The sequence below is a fragment of the Paramormyrops kingsleyae genome, chromosome 12 (genome assembly GCF_048594095.1).
Source record: "Paramormyrops kingsleyae isolate MSU_618 chromosome 12, PKINGS_0.4, whole genome shotgun sequence".
Lineage (NCBI taxonomy): Eukaryota > Metazoa > Chordata > Actinopteri > Osteoglossiformes > Mormyridae > Paramormyrops > Paramormyrops kingsleyae.
The window spans coordinates 19,513,932-19,539,103 of NC_132808.1; the positions used below are offsets into that span (position 1 = coordinate 19,513,932).

The 25,172-nt window shown below is 41.3% G+C and overlaps 1 protein-coding gene across 14 annotated transcripts in view; it reads left to right on the forward strand.

The window, feature by feature from the left end:
- Positions 1-23,241, forward strand: part of LOC111842636 (ELAV-like protein 2) — a 28,100-nt gene extending 4,859 nt beyond the window's left edge. For 4 of the 14 annotated variants that reach the window (XM_072697628.1, XM_072697625.1, XM_072697629.1 and 1 more), the window contains exons 2-8: positions 10,785-10,875; positions 12,360-12,603; positions 15,228-15,331; positions 17,782-17,935; positions 18,478-18,766; positions 19,059-19,097; positions 20,755-23,241. In XM_072697628.1, the coding sequence (XP_072553729.1) occupies positions 10,804-10,875; positions 12,360-12,603; positions 15,228-15,331; positions 17,782-17,935; positions 18,478-18,766; positions 19,059-19,097; positions 20,755-21,085 (1,233 nt within the window). In that variant the 5' untranslated portion in view covers positions 10,785-10,803 and the 3' untranslated portion in view covers positions 21,086-23,241. The remainder of the gene's footprint in view (positions 1-10,784; positions 10,876-12,359; positions 12,604-15,227; positions 15,332-17,781; positions 17,936-18,477; positions 18,767-19,058; positions 19,098-20,754) is intronic. The other 10 variants (XM_072697631.1, XM_072697627.1, XM_072697633.1 and 7 more) reach the window with 7 other exon arrangements.
- The last annotated feature ends 1,931 nt before the right edge of the window (positions 23,242-25,172 follow it).

Genomic DNA, 25,172 nt, shown 5'->3' on the forward strand with positions numbered 1-25,172 from the left:
CTCCGGCACTGGGATGGTGATCCACTGTGTTGCCACACTGTTGCTGCAGCCATCTGTCTCTGAAAATCTCCCTGCCGGTGGCTGTCAGCGTGGTGGCACTGTTCCCCTCGGTTGTCTCTCGTGTTGTAAGGAGTGGGTTAGCTCCCAAGTGAGAGGAGTAGTTTCACACTGTCTAATGCTGGGCTAGGTTTGCACAGTTGGGTTTTTCCAACATGTATGGTTGATGGGCATTTTTTTTCCTTTTTTTTCTGAAAATGGCAAGGTTCAGTTGAGACCTTTATGGAATGGAGAATTTAAATGTTGTGCTGCATATTGCAGGACTGAATACTGTGTGAAACGCTTTGACCAAAGTGTCAGAAGGATTAGTTGCTTCTCTTCCACCCTTTAGGAGGTGGGTAGAAAAATAGCCAATTGTTATGGAAAGGGGAGAGGGCTATGGCTGTAATCACAGGAAAAGCAGTTGTACTTTAATGTATTTGTGCTGTATCCCTTGCATAAGTTTCTCCCAAGGGTAGTAGTTATGCAGTTGCAGGTGCAATGAATGACTGATTTTGTCCCTGTTTTGCATGTTTAAATAGCGCTTGTGGTTTCTTCATTTGTTGATAGTTTTATATCCCTTACCTCCACCAAAATAACACAGCAGAGAGTGTGTGTGTGTTTTTTTTTTCTCCTCCCCTCCTATAACTATGTGACCTCTTGTCCCAGAAAATGCTGAGTCATGGATGCTCCTATTGCACTAGATCACAGACCAGGCATGCTGGTCTCCAAAGTGCCCCTTCAATGTGTGTTTGATGTACCCAAACCCTACTTGATTTTTACTCTACCCCGTTTTCAGTACAAGCTGCTTGTTAATCTAAGTGGTGCAAGGGACATGTGTATCCCTTAACCTATTTACAGTCCTTGGTTATGATTATATAGCTCTGGTGGAGTGTATCAGGTAAGGTCACACTAGCCTCAAATAATGTTCAGATATATGCACCCTACTTTGGTCTTTGTAGCCAGCTATAAATTAGGTTCAAGGTCCTTGTCTGCAAACCATCCTTTTCAGTCTCTTCACTGGAAAATTTGTATTAACGTTATCTGTATTTGGGGTTGGTTGTAACAAGCTTTTAGTGTACGCATCAATAGCTGTTGACTTTTTTTGTCCTTGTAATTTGTCCTTTGCATTTGAAGGTCTGTTTGGTCCTAAATTCTCTGGTAATCTGGGTCTTTACAGTTGAATATCCTGCTTCTAACATGCATACATAAACCGTGTCATGTTGGGGAATATTCTAGCTTGTTAATAAATGTGGGCTGATCTCAGGCTGAAATTTATTGCAGGAAAGTCAATTACTCATCTTGTAACATGCTGTTCTGTGCTTATGACATGGATATTTCTGCTTAATTACCTGCTGCTCTTATTGGGAATAAAATCTGTCCTCTTGGAATATAACTAGTGCTACATTTAGCAATTAATATTGAGGGTGAATGAAAACAAACTTGTTCAACAGATTTTTTTTTTTTTTTCCTCTCCCCATTTCATCCCTTGTGCTGATGAATTTGTGATCTTTGTTCTCAGACCTTTTGAATGTGTGTTTTTTTTTTTGTATAGTTAGAACTTAACCACAATCTCCACATTTAAACCACAATTTCAGTAGTTTGCAAAAAATGGTCTGTCGTGGTTTTTATCTTCAGTTTTTTGCCAACCAGTGAGCCATAATACACTCACTAAGGTCACTGGCTTTGTTTTACTTTACTTTTTCCTGAATCTGATCCTTTTGATCTAGAAATATTAAATAATGGGCTTGCTAATACCAGTCACTCATCGGCATTGCAGCCTCTTGATGCAGTAATTTTACATTTTTATGAAGCAATTGCATTAGGTCAGCTGTAATCTTGGTGCAAAGCTGCTGTGTGTGTGTGAGAGTGTACTGAAAGCAAATATCATGACATCTCCACCCCCGCCCCCCCCCCCCACCACCACTGCCAAGAACAGATCAGTGCTTATTTCTCTACCAGCTGGTGAAGCAGTAGGGGAGGCATGGCTAGCACCTTCAGTGCCCAGCAGACACCAGCAGGGGGTGCTGCCACACACTTAGAATGCCAGTTTAGACATTCCATTTTGAGCCCAAACCAAATGCCGGTGTCGTTGCTTCTTCTGCTTATGTGGTTGGTTGTAATGTGATAAATCGATTGACTTAAGTGATTTGTGAAGAGAAATTATAAAGTGTTAAGTGCTTAGAGGGTAGATATCCTTGACCCAGCTGTATATGGGGAGCTAAATGGTAACTGATAATTTTCGATTAGTCTTTTTAAACATTAATACTTATCTGGCTTTGGTTGCCAGTCTGGGTCCTTTTTATTGATGGAGCAACATATCTAATTCAGCGATGGGTGAAATGTGCTGTTACTTGTTTAATCCTTTTTCATTTGGCTGCTGTTGGCGTTAAAAGCAGTGATTGACAGTTTACATGTCGTAGCTGTAGTGGGTTTAAGTCTCTTATTGCTGTTCAACTCCATTTTGTATTTCAAGACTTAGTGCAGCTAAGGATTGTTGTATTTCTAATATTTTCCATGGCAAAAGCTTTAGACTAGTTGGTAAATGTGTTTTTTTTTCTTGCATTCTGAAGAGATTTTCTCTGGTTTAAGAAGGTGCAGGTAGCCTGGTTGGTATTGCAATTTAAAAATTTTTTGGGTGAATTTCTGTTACATGGCCAGAGATGCAAATTCTGTTCATGAAATGGTATTAAATTTCAGTTTAATTATGGATTAGTGAAATCCAGAGTGTGGCAGAGCCTTGGTTTTAACCAGAGGGGGGGCGTATGCATGGTTTTGAACTCCATTGAGTAGCAACACTGAAATGGAAGCATCAGTGTGAGGTGGAAGCCTGCCGCAGACAGCAAAGTCCTTCCCCTGGCTGCAGGATTGGCTGATCCTGCCAAGCGCTTTTTAAATAAGAGCCTCGAAGCTATGGAGGAAGCCAGCCCCATGCCTCATGTGCCTGCTTTTGTTCAGCTTTGTGCTCTAATGAATGGGTGTTCTGAGAACATCCAATGAGAGCAATAGTATTGCTTGTTGTACTAGCTCTTTTTCTGAGGCTGTGTCTAAGGGGATGATAAGACGGCCCACCAGAATCGGTTTGCTGTTAGTTGGTCACTGCCAAGTGATGTGACTTGTGGCAAATGGTATATAGTCCTATTGAAACTGTTCAGCTTCAGACAAAATTGAGATTCACAGGACAATATGATGTCCAGGTTTGTCTCTTGTGGTATTCTTTTTTTTTATTTCTTTTAGGTGTTCAGCTTATGTTTTTGATGTTCATGTCTCCAACTGCTGTCCCACATACTTTTACGGTCTTGAAGTTTAGAGAAACTTTTGAAATCCTGAAATTAGTTTCCCTCTGTTGGTGCTTTGAATTTTGCCAATGAGATTGGCTCTGTAAAGCATGCACATTTTCAGCAAATAAGTACAAACAGCACTTTTTTTCCTTATTCCACTCGAAGGAACTGTACCCCCCTCCTGATTAGGGTTGAGTACCAAAATCCGGTGCCAATATACAGTAGTAAAATGATGATTGGTATGTACCAGACTGTACTGCAGTGCAGATTTTAGTGCCACTGAAATGCCTGAGCTGCTGAATGAAATTTGCCCTCTGGTGTTCAAGCAGCAGAAGCATTACTGTACCTTGCGTGTCATCACTAGTTAACATTGCTGTGTCAGCAGATGCCTACCGCTGGTTAGTACTGTAGCTACCTTAAACACGGTTAAAATTCTTACAGCCACACTTTAAAAGAGTTTAGATTTATTTCAGTTAAAAGGATTGTGACATCGGGGTGTTATGGATCTTTTGTTTATGAACTTAACCCTTGCCTATGTACCTCAAGTCGCTAGCAAGTCAAACGGCATTTTTACAGCTCTCCCAGGGTCATATGATTGATTCAGTGTGGAGGCTGTTCCTGGGGTATGTCCAGGGCTGTGGAGTCGGTAGATAAATGCTCCGACTCCGACTCCTCAGTTTCTAAATCTCCGACTCCGACTCCTCAGTTTCTAAATCTTCGACTCCGACTCCCCGACTCCGACTCCTCTGTATGTATATACTATGCTAATGTATTTTCTACATCCATTGAAGGAAAGGAAGGCAACATACATGTCATTTCACCACAGAACTACTGACTAGGAAGCCAACACTCTACTATAATGCCAGATTAAAGACAAACACAATGAAAACAAGGTTTCAAGGGTAGCGCATAGCGAAGGGGAGCCGACGGAGCTGAGAACACACCAGATGATTTTTCCGGCGTTTGACGCGTGATGACTCGTTGAACGGCCGAAAAATCGGCAGTGCATCTGTAAATGTATGGGGGGCTTTAGGCTAGGTTCACAGTTCCCTGTAACAGTGGAACACGACACAATGGAAAGCGGTGCCGCACCTTACCTGTGCATTACATCCCATATAGTGACGCATACAGTCAATGAAAAGCATGCTTCATGGTTACTTGACATGTTCGTTTTGTGGTAACATTATGCACTGCATGCATTGGGCTTTATTCTTACAGCAGAGAAGTAGTTCATTATGACTGTTTGTGAATTGGGACATTTCAACTTACTTTTTTAATTCCCATTTAAATTTAGTAGGAGTCGGAGTTGGTTAACTTTTTGCCGACTCCACAGCCCTGGGTATGTCACATACTTTTCATCTGCAATTTACCGCCAAATTTCTAGCAGAATAGTTTCAATTATTTGTGGTCTTTTATTTGCCAAAAATAGTTGCTAGCGAAGTTCTGCTTTTAAAATCAGTTTTGTAAACTGCACTTAAACAATGTGCTCCAACACACATTTTCATGTTGTGTAATTCTGACTTTTGTAAATGTCACTGAAACTAAAAACATTAGAACTTCGCTTGTATTTACCTCTTACCCTTATTACCCCCCTACTGCCCCTTTTTGTTCCTAAACTGCGAGGTGTGAATGGGGCATTATCTAGTGGTTTTTGCAATGTATGACCAATTTAGCTTTTGATCACTGGACCCTTACAGAGGTACAGACACCCAATTCAGCATATTTTGAGGTAGATGCATTGTACATTATTTGTCAGCCAATTCTTTTAAAATGGATGTAAAGAATTCTGTGTGATTTTAAATTTTTTTTCCTTTTTATTCAATAAGTGTCAGCGTTTCCTCAATGTCACGTACACAAGGGTTAAGCTGTTAGTGTTAAATTATTGTAGTTTGGTTTTATTTATGAATTTAAGTTTTTGTTTATACATTTGTCACGTAAATATAGGCATATTCAATTTTAATTTAAATTTGCCTTAGAAATAAAGCCATTCTTTAATTTTGTCTACTTTCATTGTGTGTATGTAATGAGTTTTGTTTAAAGTTTAGGCACTGCACTGTTTTTAGCACCAGTATTGGGGGAAATCCGAATGGCATCTTCCCTTAAATTTTGAATTGCGCACAAATGTTTCTAAAACTCTCACTTTCAAACATGGAAGGGATGTTTGCCACCTCAATCCCTTTTCTTTGAGTAGTTAAATTTAGATTCTGTTGTCATGAGAAACTGGGCCTTTCTCCAATTTCCGTGTTTCTTCACTTGGAAGGTTCAGTGCTGATTCAGTGTAGCTTCCCATAGGTATATCTGCAGAATATTGTGGTTATTTAGCTGAAAGAGAATTAATGGCTGTCATTCCTTATTTTTGGCTTTCAGTTACTGTGCTGTTTACATTGCCTTGCTTGGGGTGAATATAAAATGTCCCCAAAGCTAAATTGCCTTTAAGACTCCCTTGTATTCCATTTATGGTGCTTTTAGTTTGGCTCTGTCTGAGCCTGGGTTTGCATGCGCCACCTCCCTGCCTGTGTACATGGGCTCCCCCCTCCCTGCAGTGAATTAATTGATGTTGGTTCCTTATGTTTCAAGCCTGCCATTTGTTTCTTACTTCAAGGCTGCATTTTTGGGAGACTGACACTATATTCGCCCTGATTTAAAAGTTACTGTATAATCTTAAGGATGTTCAGTTCTAGCTGTTGAACTAGGGCTGGGCGATATGACCTCAAATTCATATAACAATTAATTGAACATTTTATATCTATTACAACTAATAAACGTTTTTTGTGTGTTGCCCTCATTTCATTGACAGTGTTTGTGGTGTAAATATGTTGAACTTTAAAGCTGGGACATTTTTTCTAATGAAACTCTTATGATTTTAAAATGCTTCAAGGAAACTCATGGATGAACCATTTATGGTTATTGAATATTTTGAACTGAAATCAAAGCATGAATTGCTTGAAATGTGTCCTTTTTCATAAGTCATTTTTGTTTTAAGGTAAAGTTCCCTAAAGGAGAAAAGGCTAGATTTCTTGCAAATGGCACACACAGTAGTATATTTTTAAGGGGGCAGTACATGAACTCACTGAGGAAAGCATTAATATTTTTTTTGAAGTAGTATTAGAACTTAATCTTGCCCATGTCTGTTACTTCATTATGTCGATTAGAGGTTCTGAATGACTGATTAATTTTCAATTAATTGCCCAGCCCTATGTTGAACTATCCTTATATGTAAACTGCTTAGGGTGCCCCAAATAGGCCTGCTTAACTTTCCATGTGTTGGAACGTTGGGCACTTTGCATCAGGTGACACTTATGCTGCTGTGATTACAGAATTCTCATTGAAGTCTAATTGAAGTGCCTTGTCAGTAAATTGTCCTTCCTCCTGCCCATCTAGTCACTTCCTGTTGCGTCATACCAAGCATGTTGTCCCACCACCCAGTCCATCTAACAAACCTGCTGTTGCATTGGATTGCTCTATGCATGTTCTCTGCACTAAGCACATCTTATGTATATCATTTATCCTTTGATTTTCTGATATCGCCCAATACTCCTATGTGAATTCCTAATGTTAAAGTATTTTATATGATTGGTTCTAGATCTTAAAATGTAGTCACCTGCTTATATGCAGTTTTGTAGAAGCTGCTCACTTAATTGCAGTTGAACTGAAGGTAATAGTTCCCTCACCTCAGGGTTATTGGTTTGAATTAACCTTGGGTGGATTTTTCTGTCTGAAGATGTTGCCATTGTTTAGTGAACTGGTCAAGCCTTCCGTGTGCATAGGCACTCAACTTCTGGCCTCATGAAACGCACCCAATTGTTCGAGATTTCTGATCACTGTTTCATTTGTAGTCATAATGGATGTGGTGTATAAACTCATCTCTTGCTATGTGGATTTTTTGTACTGTGTGCTGCAGGTGGGTGTTTTTTGTAATGATTTTTAAGTCCCATTGCTGTTGAGTGTTGCATTAATATTTTTTGTAAGCTTTGTTTCTCATTGAGATTTTGTTGTGCATAAAGATTTTGTTGCCTGATGTTCCCTTGTGGCATTCCATTACAATCATAAAAATCTCAAACATTTGAAATTATGTAACAGGTGGTTTTTTGAAGTTTTTTATAATCCCAAAGATATTCTTGATTATATATGACAATGTAAATGTCAAGTCTGAACAAAATATAATCACTTGAATAGACCACTCAAAAGGATAGGGAACAATGAACCAGACTGTTCAGGCTGGTCAGCATCTTGCAGGCTTTTGTGCTGTATGACTAGCTGCTATTATGTTGGTCATTATCGTTGGAAAACAGGCACACACTATTGGGAATCAGAATATTGCTGCAGACATAACTGTAACCATAAGCTCAATAGAAAGCTGACGTGTGTGTGTGTGTGTGTGTGAGAGAGAGAGAGGGAGAAACCACCAGATTTGGCTTCAGTCCTAAACCTTTGTAGCATTTTTGATTTGGATCTTTCTCTGTGATAAACCTAATGGAACAAACCTGATGCTTGGCTGTAAAGGGATTGGGGGTTTTCATGTGGATGAATTAGGGGGCTATTTTTAGGGGTAACAGGGATTTGGTAGTAATGGGAGTAATGCAGCATTTGGGCAGGAATAGAGGTTGGATGTGTGGAACAGTTACTTGGGAAACCCAGACCTTAAATACAAGCTCGTATGTATTGCAGTAAGTGAAATTTTAACCTGCTTTTCAGTAGAATTAAATGGTTTCTGCTGAATAATAGTCAAAGACCACTGATCATCTGTTTGCATCTGGATTTAGATTTTTTTTTTTTGTTTTTTTGAACCAAAATTTTTGCTGCCGACACTGCAAATGAAAGGTAACATATGAACTAAAGCATCAGCTCTCGAGTCTGGGTAAATTTCAACCCAAGACCATAAGAACATGGTTGTCTGCAGGTAGCGTTTTACTTGTTTGTACAGGCTGTGCATTCTTAATATGTAGGGTGGGAAAAGCTTTTGACAAAAAAAAAAAAAAAACTTACATGGATTTGTCTGAAAGCTAATTTCTTGGAATGGTTGGTTAACTCCTGTGCTGCACATTCAGAACATCCCAGTAAAATGTTAATGGCGAGTATTGCTGTTATGTGGAGTGCTTATGGAATATTTTGCTACCTTTCAACGGTGTCTCCTGGTTCTGAATGAAACCATGTGCTTGCTGAATTGCAAGTCTGCAGACTTTGTGGCAGTTTAGGGTGGGGAGGGAGGCTTATCTGATCCTGGTGGCTGTTTACCCTCAGTTTTCCTCAACTCCTTTGCAGAAAGGTAGCTCATTCACTTAGTCTCATGTGCTGATTGGAGCACTGTATGTATTGCTGGTATCTTCAGCAGTGCTGAACCAGGTGGTAGGACACATGAATTTGAATTTTTGTAATAAATGGTCATAATTAGACCTGAAAGCCTTTCTCACCAAGATTCCACAATTCCATGCTAAACAGTATTACCATAATACCACCCAACTGTAAACTTAAACATGTTCTTAAATTCACCCATTTCACTACACAGCTTGCATTTGTTTGTTGCAATAAATTTGCCTTATGCTGGTCTGGTGAAATATCATTGCTGTATGCATGCACTGACTGCGACTGTCTGTATGCATGCACTGACTGCGACTGTCTGCATCCATGGACAAATGTATGTTTACATGTCAAGTCTTCACACACAATGGATGTGGACAGTCACGTTGCTAGGTGACATTATCCAGTTTACACTGCAAACAGTGCAATGAAGTGATGATGGTTTGCTGTTGACTTATTACTGATTATCGGCAGCTTAGTTGTTGCTGCCTTAGTCTTCATACCACAACACCCATTTATTCTACCCTGCCAAAATATGACGTTCTTGTCAATTGTAACCTTTTTCTAGCAGTCTGTGGCAGATTAGTTTTTTCAGTGACTGCTGGCAAACTTGGTGTGAATGCAACTCTAGTACTCCATAAAGGGCCCATATACTAGTGGTAGAATCACACACTTACACATGAGAAGGAGGGTATTGTGTTAAGTGTATTATGGTAGTTTCAGAAATTATTCAAATGGAACCTTAATTTTTCATACTTTTCCCCTTTTGGATATTTAATCGATCAAAATGGGAGAATTCATGTCCCAGTCTTCGTGAACACTGGGGAAGTTTCATAACCCCTGCTTCTGGGGGTCCATGTACATTTTTCCACACATCAGTGTGGTCTGTAGTACTCAATAAAGGCTGCATGCACCAATGTGAACCCTTGCGTAACACCTCGTTGTCTCTTGCCTGTGCTGTGTATTGAGCAACGTAGTTTTTATGGGGGGTCTGGGAGTTCTTTTTCATAGAAGGAAGTGGGTTAATATTGAGAAATGTCTGTGAAACACCCCCTTAAACAGCAATTCTGAAATGAAAATTAGATGCCTCAGAAGTGATTATCTGTTTTGAGCGTTGTAAAAAGGCATGTAGTGTCCCAGGTTGCATCACTTTCTCATAACCTTAAGTTTAGATTAACATGCTTTTCAAATGAAGCATTTCCTTCAGTGCTGCATATATTGCAACACTACTTCCCAATTTTTCAAAATGGATCCAGATTTTCTTTTATTTTTTTTTTTAACCTGACAGTCTCTAATGACTGGTAGATGGATTCTCTCTGAATTCACTCTTGTTCTTTGACAACTTTAGTGTGAATTGATTTCATTGCAACATTCTCATGTGGGTAGGGCCTGAATATCTAAAATGTCCACTCTGTCATGTCAATATGCTTGTGTGTTAAATTCTCAGCAAGGTTTAGTCTTCAATACCTGTGTCTTTTTGTGTGGGTTTGGTAAGATGCTGCTGCTGGTGCTAAAGGACTTTAGGGATTTTACTCCACTACCTGGCCTATCTTTAGCATGTCATACTCCCAGTCTGGCAGTCTAGCTACCTTATCTCACAGCATTCAACAGAAAATGCAAAGGTTTGTGGGGGATTCAACACAGTACGAGTTCTGATACTGAACACATCAAACGGTGGTTCAGTAGTGTGTGCTTGTGCCAGGAGATATTGACAATTATGAATAAATTGCAGGTCGTACTTGATGATTTTTGGATTACCTTAGACAAATGGAAAGGTCTGCCTCACCTGTTAGTATGTGCAAGGTTAGGATGTGCCGTGTGTCTAGAACAGGATTCCTTTAAAGGCCTTGAGTTGTTTGCACAACTTTGTTTTTATTCTACTGGCTCAGTCATATTCAGCCGCAAACTTTTCTAATATTGCACTCTAATTAAACTCCTCCAGTTTAAATTGTCATTCATCAATGTTTTAACCTGCCCTACAGCTGTTTTCCTTCTGTGGTGTCAGAAGTTGTATTAAGATACTAGGAGTGTGTGTCTGTGTGTGTGTGTGTAGTGACTGGCAATTATGCATGGATGACCAGTGTATACAGGTCTTGAACTGAAATGATCAACTCTGACTGTTTTGTTCTTGTTAATCTAACGTACAGTACTCTCTTGTCCACATTGCAGACGGCAACTCCACACTAACATGGCAGTCAGACTGTGCGATGTGGCTTCTCTGCTTAGAAGTGGTTCGTGGGCGGCTGAGCCTTGGACCGGGGTCTGTGGGATTTTTATTATTCATAGGCTAACGCTAATGATCTGCTGCTCAGACCATACCAAATACACCAGTCCTTGCTAAATCTGGAGCTCTAGGTCAAATTTTTAAGAACTAATTTTGCTTATGCTTCCCAGTAGTGGATAATTTATATGGGAGCTAATAACGGAACTGGTTCAATATCTGTGTATTGGTATGGTCTGAAACTGCTTTGCTTTATAGGATTTTGATGTGCTTCTTCCTCTGTACCCTCCCCTTTCAGTGCAGTTAAACGTTACTTCAAACAGATTCACATGTGTATCCTCAAATGAGTGTATAGGATTTAAACTGAAAATGTCAAAGGATGTCTCTTCATGCAGTTATCTAGTTAATTTATGGAGCACAATTGGTCATATGACCTTTCTTTGATTTTTAACCTTATTGGCCAGTCTAAACTGTCAAGGGGAAAAATACCCATTGGTGACCCACTTCTTGGGTGTATCTGCCTTTTCTTAATTACACAAAGGTTTAATGAACTTGTTTAAAAGCAAGTCAAAGTCTTCAGTTTAGGTATCTGTGTGTTTTCAGTGCAAGTAGATGTGCTGTTTTGACCTGTTCTGTAAAGGGCTGAATAGACCATGTAGGAGAAAAAGAGCCAGAGTGCAAGGCACTTACGGCTGTTGAGTGCCCTTCCTTTGCGTGAGTGTAACCGCCACCTGCGGTGTGACGCTTGCATGACTGCGTCTCTCGACATCTACTGGGGGTTCCTGTTAGTCTTCCTCAGCATGGCCAAAACATTGTTACTGACCACCTTTAGTCACTCGCTCTGCCATTTAGTCATTGTTGCAAGCTCGAATTTTTGGGAACAAGCAGGCATGGTGCCGTAACAAGGCAACCTTGTGAAGAGTGATTCTGGTCTTGCTCTATGTGAAACCTACGTGAAATATCACATCCTGAGCATGGCAGGTCTACTAGATGCCAATGAGGTACTTGGAAAATCTGTAGAGGAAATGTGGAGATTCAGACTACAGTGGTCAATGATGGTCTGTGTCATGCCACGGGGTTGCATGATTTACATTTGGCAGTCCTGCACTACTTGGGTTTGGTAATTTTTAAAGTGGATTTTATGGGGGAATGGGAGGATACACATGGAGTTGGTTTTTCTCCAAGGTAGTATAAGATGGTTTGGAAAACTTGTCAATAACATGAATGTTACATCTGCACAGCTGGCACCTGATTTAAATGTGGGTCATGAAGTCTCATTAACACACTTGGTACCTGTTAGTGGGAAAATTAGTAAACCTTGTCTAATCTGGGAAAATTGCTTTATCTAATGCTGACATTTGGTAGGCAACTAGGTAATGTTGCTTTTGAAACTTGACTCTTAATTGACTTGATGAAATGTTCATGTGATGGAGAACACTGCTGTTGAAGAGCATCCTTTAACTTTTTTTGGTTAGTGGATGGTGGACTGGCAGTCCTGACTTGGCCTTATTTTTTTCTTTTAGCAGGTTATTGCTGCCATGGAAACACAGCTGTCCAATGGACCAACTTGTAACAACACGACCAATGGTCCCACCACAATCTCAAACAACTGCTCCTCTTCTGTAGAGTCGGGAAGCATAGAGGATAGTAAAACTAACTTGATAGTCAACTATCTGCCTCAGAACATGACCCAGGAAGAGCTGAAGAGTTTGTTTGGAAGCATTGGTGAAATTGAATCCTGTAAATTGGTACGAGACAAAATTACAGGTAAAGTATCAATCTCTTGCAGTGGATTCCTTTATGGTTGAGTTGGTTTAGTTCTTGTCTCAATAGTGTTGGTGTCTCACAAATTGCCTTCATAAAATAGCTTATACATTTTTGTCTCCAGTTTTGATGCTTGGTGTCACATTGAGTTTCTGCTTCCCACAGCCTGCAATTAAAATATGGGTGTCTTGCTTTAAGATGAGCAGTTAGTAAGACGAAAGAAGGCACCACCAGAGCAAAACTAATTATATGCCCTTTAAGTTGGAGCAGTTATGAAACCTACCCAGCAGCAAGCCAAGCTGCTCACCCAATTAAAGGCTTGCGTAATTGTTAAACATCTTTTGGCTAATTTGTGTGTGTAAGCTTTATATTCTAATCCCTTAGTGCGAGTAGCACACTCTCGGCACACCTATTACTCAGTTTGATGCTGTGGGTACCTGCAGAGAGGCGAACCTGCTTGTCGAACGCAGTTCCAGTATTTTTACTCTGACTTGGAGCGAGGGAGGCTGCCTTTTATTCCAATAGCCTTTGGTGTCTACCTTCAGTAGTGGTAGTTTCTGATGTTTTGTGGGTTCCTGTGCTGAAATATTGTCAGGGGATAAGACATTGTGTGGCAGAAATGCATAGCTACCACTAAATAAAAGCAGTTGGTTTTTTAGCGTAGCACCAGTCTTGCATAATGGTCATCGGTATTTATTGGATTTTAACAACCATTATGTGACTGATTTTTGTGGATATGGAGTAGGAAGGATTGTTTATCGCAAATGACCTTGGCTTTCTGTTGTGCATGGTGCATGGAGTCATTTGCATCACTTCCTGAAGTCTTAGCTTCATGACAGTGCTGGGTTCTTAAATGCAGGAATATTTAAGTTAGATTTTGCTACAATCCAGCATTTGTGATCATTATTTATTGGTAGCTGATCATATGAAGATTCCACTAACAATTAGCTTAGTTTCCTGGCTATGGCAAAGGCTTGCTCAAGCAGTGAATGTTACAGCGTAGACTTGTCACTGTACTGCTCCTCAATGGCTTGGATGCAAGATGGATATCTTTTTTCCTGTAATTGCTGTGAACAATCTTCACATGGCCTTTTTTTAAATGTCTGCATGAAACTGACTGCCATTGGGCTTAACTGAACTTGCAAATGCCAAAAGTTTATCCCTTTCGTTGTTCTGGTTGCAGATGTTCTCTTGTGCCTTTACTCAATCCAATGCTCTGCAATCAGTGCACCTTTTGCCATCTACTGTGATGGTTCAGGGTTCTCAGGGCTGGGGGGGGTGGGGGACTGCCCACCATGTTTTAAGGATGGTTGCAAGTCACTGTCCAGCATGGCCTGTAAGCTGCACTCCTTAAGCTTGTGTGTTCTGCTGTCACCGCTGCACGAGCAGCTGTTTGCAGTGCAGTTCCCAAATACGGGAAAGGGGGTCCGGAAGACTAATCACTGCTACTGCGGCTGTTTCTAAAAATGTCCCACTGCACAGAGCTTCAGTAGCACCACCTGCCTCAAGGCTTGAGCAGTGGCATCTGTTTTCAAAGGCCATTTTAATCTCTTCTAGTGATGGCACTCGTGTTCCCTGGAACACGAGGTGGAACAGTTTGAATTTCTGTACTGCTACGTTACGGTATCCTCCCGTATATTTGGGAAAGGGGGGCACTGCTTTTGGGGGGGGGGGGGTTAAAGTTGCACCAAGGTTTCAGCTACGATTATCATCCTGAGCAGCAGGGCTCTTGATATTGGGAAGGCTTTCAGAAGAAATTGTTGCTGGATATTGCTGCAGGAAACCTGATTTGATATCTCTGCATACTGCATTCTGCACCTGCAAGCATACCTTAGGATTAATGTAATGTTCGTTGCTTTATACTGTAGGTTTATCTAACTACTAGAGCAAAGTACAAAATCAGCTCTTTGTGCAGCATTGGTCTTTCTGGCTGTTGTGATGGGGGTGAACTGTTAAATGGCTGATTAAGGCTTGATCTTGACTCTCCTTTTTAGCAAGTGATGCACATTCACTTTTGTCAGCCCAGGTGAAATTGAGATGTGAGGAAACACAATATGGAACATGTAGTTCCATTTAATGCATGCAGTTTGGTGCTAGGTGGCGCTGTCTGCCTCGGCCCTTACACAAGCTGGTGGGCTAATAGCTTAGTAATGCCTGTCGTTTTTTTTTTTTTTTTTAAAAAACAGGAGGCCACCATTGAAACAAATTGCTTGGCTTCTTCTAAGTGGTGTTTACTCTTCATACGGGACCCTGAACCATCTAGAGACTGCTCAAAAGGAGTAGGAGGAGAAAATTGAATTAATGTTGCATTTTCTCATATGCCAGAAATGAGCTCTTTTCACAGGCACCTCATTGTTAGTCCTTACTGCTCGTTTCCTTCATGAAATGCATAATGGGGAAGAAAGTCCTATTCGTGAAACAGGGTGAAGTAATTGTATGTGTGGTCATTGTGTTCCGGGGGCTGCTTTTAAATAAAGCAGCCTTGCTGTGCAAAGCATTGTCACCTAAATGCCTGCTGGTGATTTTTAACTTGCAGACAATGCGTGTCATTTGTCTGCTGGGTTTAACATGCGCCGTTTACTCCTCAGCTGGTCCTGCTCCAACATCAGCATGCTTGTGTGTTGCAGGGCAGAGCCTTGGGTACGGATTTGTGAACTATGTGGATCCAAAAGATGCAGAAAAAGCCATCAACACACTAAATGGGCTGAGACTTCAGACCAAAACCATTAAGGTAAGAATCTAGAGAAATGTCATGGTATAAAGATTCCCCCCAAAACATCCCTGCCCATCGGTCAGTATTGGCCTGAAAGTTTTCATCTCAATCTAAACCTGAAGTGTGTCTGTGCAAAATTTTCCACTTTGCAGAAGGTAGGAGCATAATATTATCCTGATTTTTCTCTTGCTCTGCATTTGGATGGAAGTTCTTTTGAATGCCATGAGCCTTTGAGGTAACTTTCCTACCTGGAGGTCTATGTCAGGGCAGGATAAGCCTCTAAATCATGACTCTCCCTCTCGGGTAGTTTTATCTATTGCTTGAATAATACTTCTAGCAGCTGATGTGATTACATCTGTCAGCGAAAACTCCCAATAGACTTAATCTGGAGCAGAAGATTTTGGAAGTTTTTCGGTCTAAAAGGGCAATTTGCATTTTTGTTGAGTATATATGGTCTTGAATCTCTGCTCAAATGTATACAGTCTTCTGAAAACGGAATGGCGTGAAGCCCCGTCCGGTCAGTTAAACTTCCTAGTTGTGCAGTTCATATTGTAAATGGGACATGGCAAGCAGTGTGAATGTTCTGAACACATTTCAAAAGAAATTGCAAGAGTTTACTTTTCGGTAGTAAACATTGAAATCAGAAGCCCCGTTTCGTTGTTTGGCTTGAAGATGGGGCTGGTTGGGGGGGGTTGCCCTGTCCTAATGGGTACTCCCTGAGCAAATTCTATAGTAATTTGTATAGATGTGCACACAATTTTGATGCGTCATGATTTTCACCCGGCAGGTCTAGTCAGTTTTTGCTCTGCCAACATAGGTATTGCTCTGCTGAGTTTATTGGAATAGGCTCCATGGATTCGCACCAAATCAAGTGTGAAGGTGAGCTTAGTTTCACCTTGCTTGCCTGTCCTCCAGGACCAAGAAGTGAGGTGGAGGAGTGTTTATTGATCTCAGTGCCAGAAGGGGATCCTATTTGAAGGTTTAATTAAAAGCAAGTTCTGTTGATGCTGGGAAGTCTTGTCTTGGAAGTGCTTAGCAGTCCAGACACCGTAATTAAGTGTAGAGGCACCGTGGCCTCGTGATGTGAGGGCAGTGGCACCCTCGTCATGTGAAGAGGATCAGGCTGCTTATTGGCTAGTTCTTCAAGACCCATTGTCCTAATGGATTTCTCCTGCCTTTCCTGCTTACGGTTTTGCACAAAAATAGACGGCTATGGAGAAACTCCAAACCCTTTTTGCATGATTGCCATACCATTGCATGATCAAAGTGGTAATAAAGCTTGCATAAATATTTGCTATGGTTTTGAGCCCTGTGTGGGGGGGGGGGGGTATGTGTAATTAAGGCAAGTATTTTAGATTAAGGCGTCAGACTGATTTTAAACTTTGAACCAAAAAACACAAGGCAGAGAACTAACCGATCTTTAATCTTGCTGGTCAGTCGCTGTTCATTTGGTCTCTGCCTTTGCATAGTTCTCGACGGGTTGTGGTGGTGTGATCAGTGTGTCATTATTTTATAGCTAATCTGTGTCAAATGGACTTCAGCTTCCATGTCTGCATACAGAGCACAGTATCCTGTTTTGAATGTCAGGTTTGAGTACATAATTGAGGATTTTGATTCACCCCCTTTGCCAACATTGAGGTGGCACAATGACTGCCTTAGTCCTATTTGTAAAGGATGGGCTGGCATGTAATGCATCTAGATCTGAGCTTATCTCAATGAAGATGACCTGTAGGTTCAATGTTTAATACTCTTAAAGCACAAGGCTGGTTTCATGCAACTGTACCCAATTAGCTAAACGTCTTTGTGTAAAACGAACAAAAACATATCTTCCTCACCCAGGAAAATCCATCCTGGTTGGTTAATCTAATTTATTCAAAGCAGATGTGAAAAATCACTCTCATTGTATGGCCTTATCTGCCTTTGATCTAAGTACATATGGTTTGCCATATTACTGTAGTCAAGATTGCCCATATGTATGATTCATATATATATACACACTACAGTATAAACTGTACGTCCCGTTGCATAATTTCAAGCCGATTGCTTGTCTGTGGAGCTGTTTTGTGCAACTACTTCTGGTGTGCACACTAGACACCCCCCCCCCGTTCAAGGAAGCTTGGATTGTCATTCTGTGGTTTACAACAGAAGCAAAAATTTGTATCTTTTTTTTTGTACATGTATCCTCTCTGTACAGCGATCAGTTTCCAGACGATGTCTATACACTTGGGCAAGCATATGCTTGTGTAGTTCCCTGCACCTTTTGGCTGTTTGTGTAGCAAAAGCTTTGCCCCTCCTATTACAATTTCTGTGTGTGTATGTGACCATTCTTTGAAAGGACATGTAGGTGCAGATGGTCTTTGTGAGCTGACCTTGTTTCAGTGTGTTTTTTGAAAATGCCATCATGCTTCACATAGAGCCTTCGCTCGTCAATGCCATGTGTGTTTCTCCCTAAATTGCTCTTGCTCCAGGTTTCCTATGCCCGTCCAAGCTCTGCGTCCATCAGGGATGCAAATCTGTACGTCAGTGGGCTGCCCAAAACTATGACTCAGAAAGAACTGGAGCAGCTCTTCTCCCAGTACGGCCGTATCATTACCTCCCGCATCCTGGTGGACCAGGTGACCGGTGAGTAAGGGCTGCCTGTGTTCTGAGAAGCACAGCTATGTTTGCGGTTAACGAAGATGGTGATATGAGGCCCAGAAAATCTCACACTGGAACTGCTCATAAATATGCATGGTGGAGAGTGGGCAGAAGGGGGTGGAATCGTTCCACGCCCCTGAAGGTGTGAGGAAGGGCTAAAATGTTTGTAGCTATTTTGGTTTGTTTGAGCTCCTGTGCTGAAGTGCAATGGTTGCGCTCCTTAAAAATACTCGTAATGAACTGCATATCTGGCTGGGTGTTCTCTCTCGGGCGTGGGTTATTGGCAGGGTTACAGCTCAGGAGGCCTCTCAGGTAATTCTAGGTGTTAATGTTAAAACTGCTCCTACTCTCCCCAGACTCTAGGTCTTGTAACGTTGGACTCGCTGTGTGCCTGAATGGTTTCTGCAGCTTTCGCCTGGTTTTCGTTGCAGCACAAAGGCTGACCTCTTGGTAGCCATCAGAGGTGCTTCACGACCGTTCACTGACGTGTATATCCCACTGAACAGCAACTTCGGTTTTGTCACTAGCGTGTCCCAAGGAGCGTCGGCAAGAAGTGACCGTTTCCGACCTTAATTCGTGGACCTTCCTAGGTGTGTCCAGGGGAGTCGGATTCATCAGGTTTGACAGGAGAGTCGAAGCAGAAGAGGCCATCAAGGGACTGAATGGACAGAAGCCCCCAGGAGCCACGGAACCAATCACCGTCAAGTTCGCCAACAACCCCAGTCAAAAGACGAGCCAGGCACTGCTCTCCCAGCTGTATCAGTCGCCCAGCCGGCGGTACCCTGGGCCCCTGGCCCAGCAGGCGCAGCGTTTCAGGTCAGCTGTAGGGGGTGCTGGTCACGAGTTTTTGGGGTTATTTTATGTTTTTGGAAACCCAGAAGCTGGAAAACTGAAGTCTGTAAAGTCTACTAGGGGCCACCTAGGTGCCTACTGGTATGCCCTGCATGCAACACCTTGGTTTGTGAGACGGTAGTTACTGGGTTTTTAATTGGGCCAAATGTAAATGCCTTCTACAAACTAGATTTAGGTTTTAAGACCATGTAAAAATGTTAAATAAAAAACCAAGGGACTCTGTCTTCATTTCCTTTTTTTTTTTTTTTTTATTTAGGTTGGACAATCTCCTCAACATGGCTTACGGAGTAAAGAGGTAACTTGTCTTTGGATCTTCACACAAGTCTAGCATTTTGGCGCAACTGTCAGGACAAGGCATTTTGTGGACATTAATTTTATGGTTTAAAAACTGGTCACTGCCAGAATAGTTGTAATATGAAAGCAATGTTTCTACAGTGGTCGAGATTTGAGTTCAGTGAGTGCATGCTGTTGGAAGGTCTGATAGTTATGTGACTGTTGGATACCTGGGTGAAAATGTCTGGTGTTTTTTTAAGCAGATTTATATGTATAAATTGCTAAGTTGTATGAACTTAGCCCTAAAATGTCTAGAGACTTTAAAACTGTTGGATGAGTTGCATTCCCTCCATTATAAGGAGATCGATGGATGCTTTTAGCTACTGTAATTACTAGCTTGCTGTGGTGCTAGTTGCAGTTAAACAATGGGGAATTATTTTGGTTTGTGAAGCTATAGAAAGCATGGTGGGGGGGGGAGGACTCAAATGGGACATTTTGACTAGAGAAGGCTTAAGGTGATTGATCTGGTAGAAGTCTGTAGATCAGGGGTCTCCAACTCCAGTCCTGGAGAGCTACCGTCCAGTAGGTTTTCTACCATACCTGGCTTCTGATGAGCCACACCTGTTCTCAGGTAAATACCAGGAACAGGTGTGGCTCATTAGAAGCCAAGCAGGACAGAAAACCTACTGGATAGTAGCTCTCCAGGACCGGAGTTAGAGACCCCTGCTGTCGATGGTGTGAATGTATCGCTTCGTACTTCCTTACAGTTCTGAATTTTAAACACGAGCGATTTTAAACTAGTTTGTGATGTTGAGGATTTATTGCCAGTCACTGGTTTAGTTTGCTTTTGTCAAGGGTGCTGCTGGGTCGCTAACAGCTTCTTGATTTAGTGCAGCCAGCTTGTAGCATTTTTCTTAGTCGCCTCAAGGCACCTGGAAGCACTGGGCTGTCCAGCCTTTGGAATCAGCCAACATTGACGATTCATATGGTCTGGATGCAGGATGTCAGCTGTGCAGAACGTCGTTCCTGGAAGTTGTCTACCTGTACACTGCATTAGTTAGCCCACTGAGGAACTGCAGGAATGATTCATATCAAATATTTGCCATTCAAGGACAGGTTAGAAGCCCTGCAGGTGAGGAGGCTGCGCAGGTGTCGTAAATCCTTGGAATTAGTCATGCTTTATTTGCTTTATCAAACACTGATTTGAGAATAGGACATTACAAATTAATCAGGGGAGTAGTGCAGAGCACAGCCTTATTGGTTGGGGTAACCTTTCTGGCAGTACAGAAAATCAAGCTTTGTTTCTAAGTGAAGTGTAGCAGAAGGCCTTGCATGAGAATTTCTGCTGAACCGTATGTTACAGCAGCTGCATCGATGTTGTGCCAGACTCGCACCTCCATACTGAGCCCTTGCTTTGCTTATGCAACCTTGGTAGCATCGAAAGTGCTTTTATCAACTCATGCTAAACGTGTGTGAGAAACTTTGAAGGGGGATTCAAGGCACTATGGGAAAAGCTTGGAATGTAGATATGGCAGATCTGAAGTCTGGATGCTGCCTCTTTCATATGTCAGTGGCTGTCATTACTTAAGATCATTTTCTCTCCCGAATGAATGTCTTGCATTTTGGAGTAATTTCTGTACCTGTTCAGAGACACTACAACTGGGGCTCTTATACTCCAGCAGGTTCTCTCCCATGGCCATCGACGGCGTCACCAGCCTGGCTGGCATCAACATCCCTGGGCACGCGGGCACTGGCTGGTGCATCTTTGTCTACAACCTGGCACCGGATGCAGATGAGAGTATCCTGTGGCAGATGTTTGGGCCGTTCGGCGCCGTGACAAATGTCAAGGTCATCCGTGACTTCAACACCAACAAGTGCAAGGGCTTTGGCTTTGTCACAATGACAAACTATGACGAGGCAGCCATGGCTATCGCTAGCCTCAATGGCTACCGCCTTGGGGACAGAGTTCTGCAGGTCTCATTCAAAACCAACAAAACGCACAAAGCCTAATATCTCCTCAGATTATTTATATAAAACTACAAAATAATTAAAAAAAAAAAACTTGACGTAAACTTTATACATTAGTCTTTGTAAATCAGTGTTACGAAAGAACTAATATTTAGCATCCAACAATGTATTCCCCCACCCCCCGCTAGTCTTTGAAACTTCTTAGAATATTATGTTAGAGAATACTGCAGGTTTTTTTTTGGTTTTTTGTTTTTTGTTTTTTTAAACCTGTAAGGTCGCATTCTAATGCTGTCTCTAAAGGAGGACCTTTTAAAGTGTTACTGATAAGGTTTTCTTGTTTTGTTGCATACTGCTTTGAAAGTTAGTCTTGTGAGGCTGTGTAGTGACTTTTTTTATTTAGTATTTTTTGTGTCTTGATTTGCCTTGAGTGCATCTGCCTTTTAAGTGACTTACAGAACCTTTTTGTTTTTTGTATTGCAGCTCTTCTGTTGATGTTTATGTTGTGACTACTTTGTATTCTGAGTTGGGTTATTGGTTGGCTGCATAATGTTGCTTATTGTACAATTACTGGAGAATACCTTTTCTTAAAGCAGTACCTTGCCAAAGAGCTAAGAACCTCTTTGATGTGGGTTTAAAAAGCATCTATTTTTATAAAAAGAGAAATTTGGAGAAACTTTTTACTGGACCTGGAACAAATATTTTGACTTGGATACTTTGAGAAATATCTTCATATGACACCTTGTGAGCTTTTGAACTTTACCCAGGAAGTTTGCAGTGGTTGAAATTTCTGGAGAGATGTAAAAGATACGTTTTGAGATCTTTGTATTACCTTAAGATTCTAGAATCAGTGGCAATGTTGGTTCAATTTGTATAATCATCAGTGGGTTGTCCAATCATCCTGCTCATGTGAGACAGCTGATAGCCAGCTGTAATTCTGAAATGCAAATAAGAGGTTAATTATGCTAAATGCATGCAAATTATAAAGTGGGGGAAAAATTAAATGGGGCGGGGGATTGGGGATAAAAATCGGTTCTTCCTAAAGGATCCCTTCAGACAGCTCATGGTGTTTTTGTGATGTATTTGCTATATCGTTAGACTTGTCTTCATTGTAAAAGACGAGAATGGTTTTACCTGCTTTGTATAAAAACCTGAACAAGTGCACCAAAAAAGCAGCTGTAAAGGAAAATAATGTAGGTTACATGAAGTTTTGGAAGGATCACTCCTAAGCTTAAATCTGTGTAACCATGTCTGGCAGGTGGTTCTTTTAGTTTTGGTTTTACTTTTTAAAAGCTTTTTTTATTTAGGCTTTGGACTTGGTTACAAAGTGAGTTCTTTTTCTTGGTGCATACTGTATCATTTAAATGTGTTGCCTTTTTTTTTTTTTCCTCTCCAGTTACATTCTGAAAGTTTACATTAAGTTGAAATACTTGAGTTGTCCCATGGACTGGCATTAGTGTATCAGATTTGTTGGTTGTTTGGTCTGTAGATAGTCTTGCTTCTGCTCTTAAGAAAACTATATAGACTTTTTTTTTTTTAATATATAAATATTATATAAATATATACTTGCGTGGTCAAATGGATAAACCACATTTTTGAACAATTTGCTTACTTTTCATACAGAAAATGTGATGCATATAATCTCTTAAAGGTATTGCTGGCTTCTGATGGGGTTGAGGGAGATGGGTGAGTTTTGATGAGACGTGTCTCTCCTATTGAACAAAAGCCGGCTGAGTGGCCTAGATGCACTGACTACTTTTCATTCTGCTTTGTATAAACTAATTGATACCATGCTTCCCCTTATAATGAGCAGTGTGCTATGCATTTATTTTTGCAACTTATTTAGAATTTAATTTATTGTAGAACTTAATTCCTTATAGAAGAGCTTTGCACAGGTTTTGTGGAGAATGGCTCTTGCTTGCCCTTGGTCTTTGCTTTGACAACTAAATAGACTGACTCCCCCTTCCACCAAAAGCGTAGACGGCACTGTCGGGCCATAGGCCTCTATTCCTGTGTGTCAGCTTGAAACATGAGCTTGATTTATTTATTTGAAGTTGTACAGTATGACTCTGTTCACAGCTGTTGGGATAGAATATATCTTTTTGTTAAGTATTTAAAAGGATGTACATGTTCTTTTTGTGTTTGGATAATACTTTGTATTTTTTCATGTTCTGTACATCAATAAACAAATTGAAGGGAAATGCTCTTTGGTAAATTATGCTGACGCTTTATACAACCAGTGACAACGTTCAGTAAAACTAATAAACCGGGATCTTTGAAAAGGATGTTCTGGGCATTTCAGTATTAAATCAGGAGAAGTTATGATTCAATCTGAACAAATTTGCAGGATTGACTAAGGTGTCTGTGCTCCAGATTATTCACGCAGCCCATGTCGTGTGTAGTCATGATGCAATTTTGAAACCACTGCTTGCGCTTTCAAATGAATCCAAAACACTTTTAGTGGATGAGGCATTACTCTTGTCACCAGTTTAAAATGTCTTTTTTTTCTTTTCTTTTCTTTAAATGTTAAAAGCATGTATTCCTGGATCACGTCAGACTTTTGCTTGGCAGAATATCTTTAAAGGGATTGAGATACTATTGCTATAACGGTGAAACCAAGTACAGTATATAACAGTAGATTGTCAGTGATTTATCAGCTAGTGCTATGACTGTGTTCATGACCCAACAAAGATGCTAAAGCTCTGTTTTCCAAATATAACAGCCACACACACAAACTGCTACGGTTCTGAGATTTTGTATCAGTTTTTCAATACTCAGAGGAATCATTCTAGAATCCTCAATTTCCCAAGTCACTGAACACATTGGATCAGCTCAATACTCAATAGGGTGTCAAATCTAAACTTGGTTTAGATGTTCTTGAGTAAAATCTAATTGCAAAATGTAGCTGATGCTTCTTGCAGTCTGTTTGCTATTCACAGTGAAGGTCTTTACTGTTGGTCTGCAGTGCTCTTGCTCCACTGAACACGATGGTCTTGCCTTTGTACCTTAAGGGAAAGATCTCTGGCTGCATGTTCTCCAGCAGTTGCAATGATCCATTCTGTCAGGCATGGCTTGCAGATACAGCATTTGACCACTAGAGGGATGAGAGCCTGGCTATATCCTCCCACCAGTATTTTCTGACCATGCCACAGTCCCTGCAATATGCACTTTCATTTTAGGCATTCAGGTGAAAACTGCCCCCCCCCCGCACCCCACTGTGTTGCACATATAGACATGCATAGTCCATCTTTCTCACTGATGAGCTGCTGCAAGCACGAGGTAGATGTGGGCAGGCTTTCGATTTAAAGCGAGCAGTGGGTCATCCCCGATGGTGGCGACGCGCGGGAGAGCCTCCTGTGCGAGCGGAACCACAGTGAGGGCTGGACTGGACCTCAGCAAGGTGTTGCGGAAAGGTTCTTGATGTAGAATCATCCTTTCATGATTTTGGGTGTAGCAAAAGACTTGTTTGCAAGTCTTATTTGTACTTTACAAATGGGGAAGCAGTGCCCCCCCCCGCTCCCAACAGCTATTTTAAGCCATGTTTGACCTGTAAAGAGTTAATACCACTTCCTGCCTTATTACAGAGAGGGATGTCTCCACTGGCCACCCACAAATCAAATTCCAGCCAGCGAGGAAGCTCAGCCAATAAATAAAACATGTCCGTAAATTTGGACAAGAAGCGCGGAGATCAGCAGATGCTGGTAAATACATCTGCACGCGTTTGCCTGCCAGCTTCATTTACATCCTCTGATGGCACCATGGTGTCTGTCTACAGCGGCACCCGCAGAGCCTCTCGCCAGAAAACCGGGGAAGATGTATGTGGGTATTTTTTGAGGAGTAACTGAAAGTGGTCATCGGCAGTGAACATCTTGGTTGGCAGGACCCAGTCACGCCCCAATCTAGGGTTTGGAAATGCACTGGGAGATGGGAGTGTAGGATTTTGCATGCAGTTGAGGGAAACGTGATTGTTTACCTCAAATGACTGGAACCAGGTGACTGCGGACATTCGCTGTTTTAGAATCTGACCAAAGCAAAGGTTCTCTCCCACCCCCCCAACCACTCTGCTGTATATTGAGCATTTGATCAGATTTCTAATCACGGTGGTTTCATGCAGCATGTTCAGCTGTCTTAA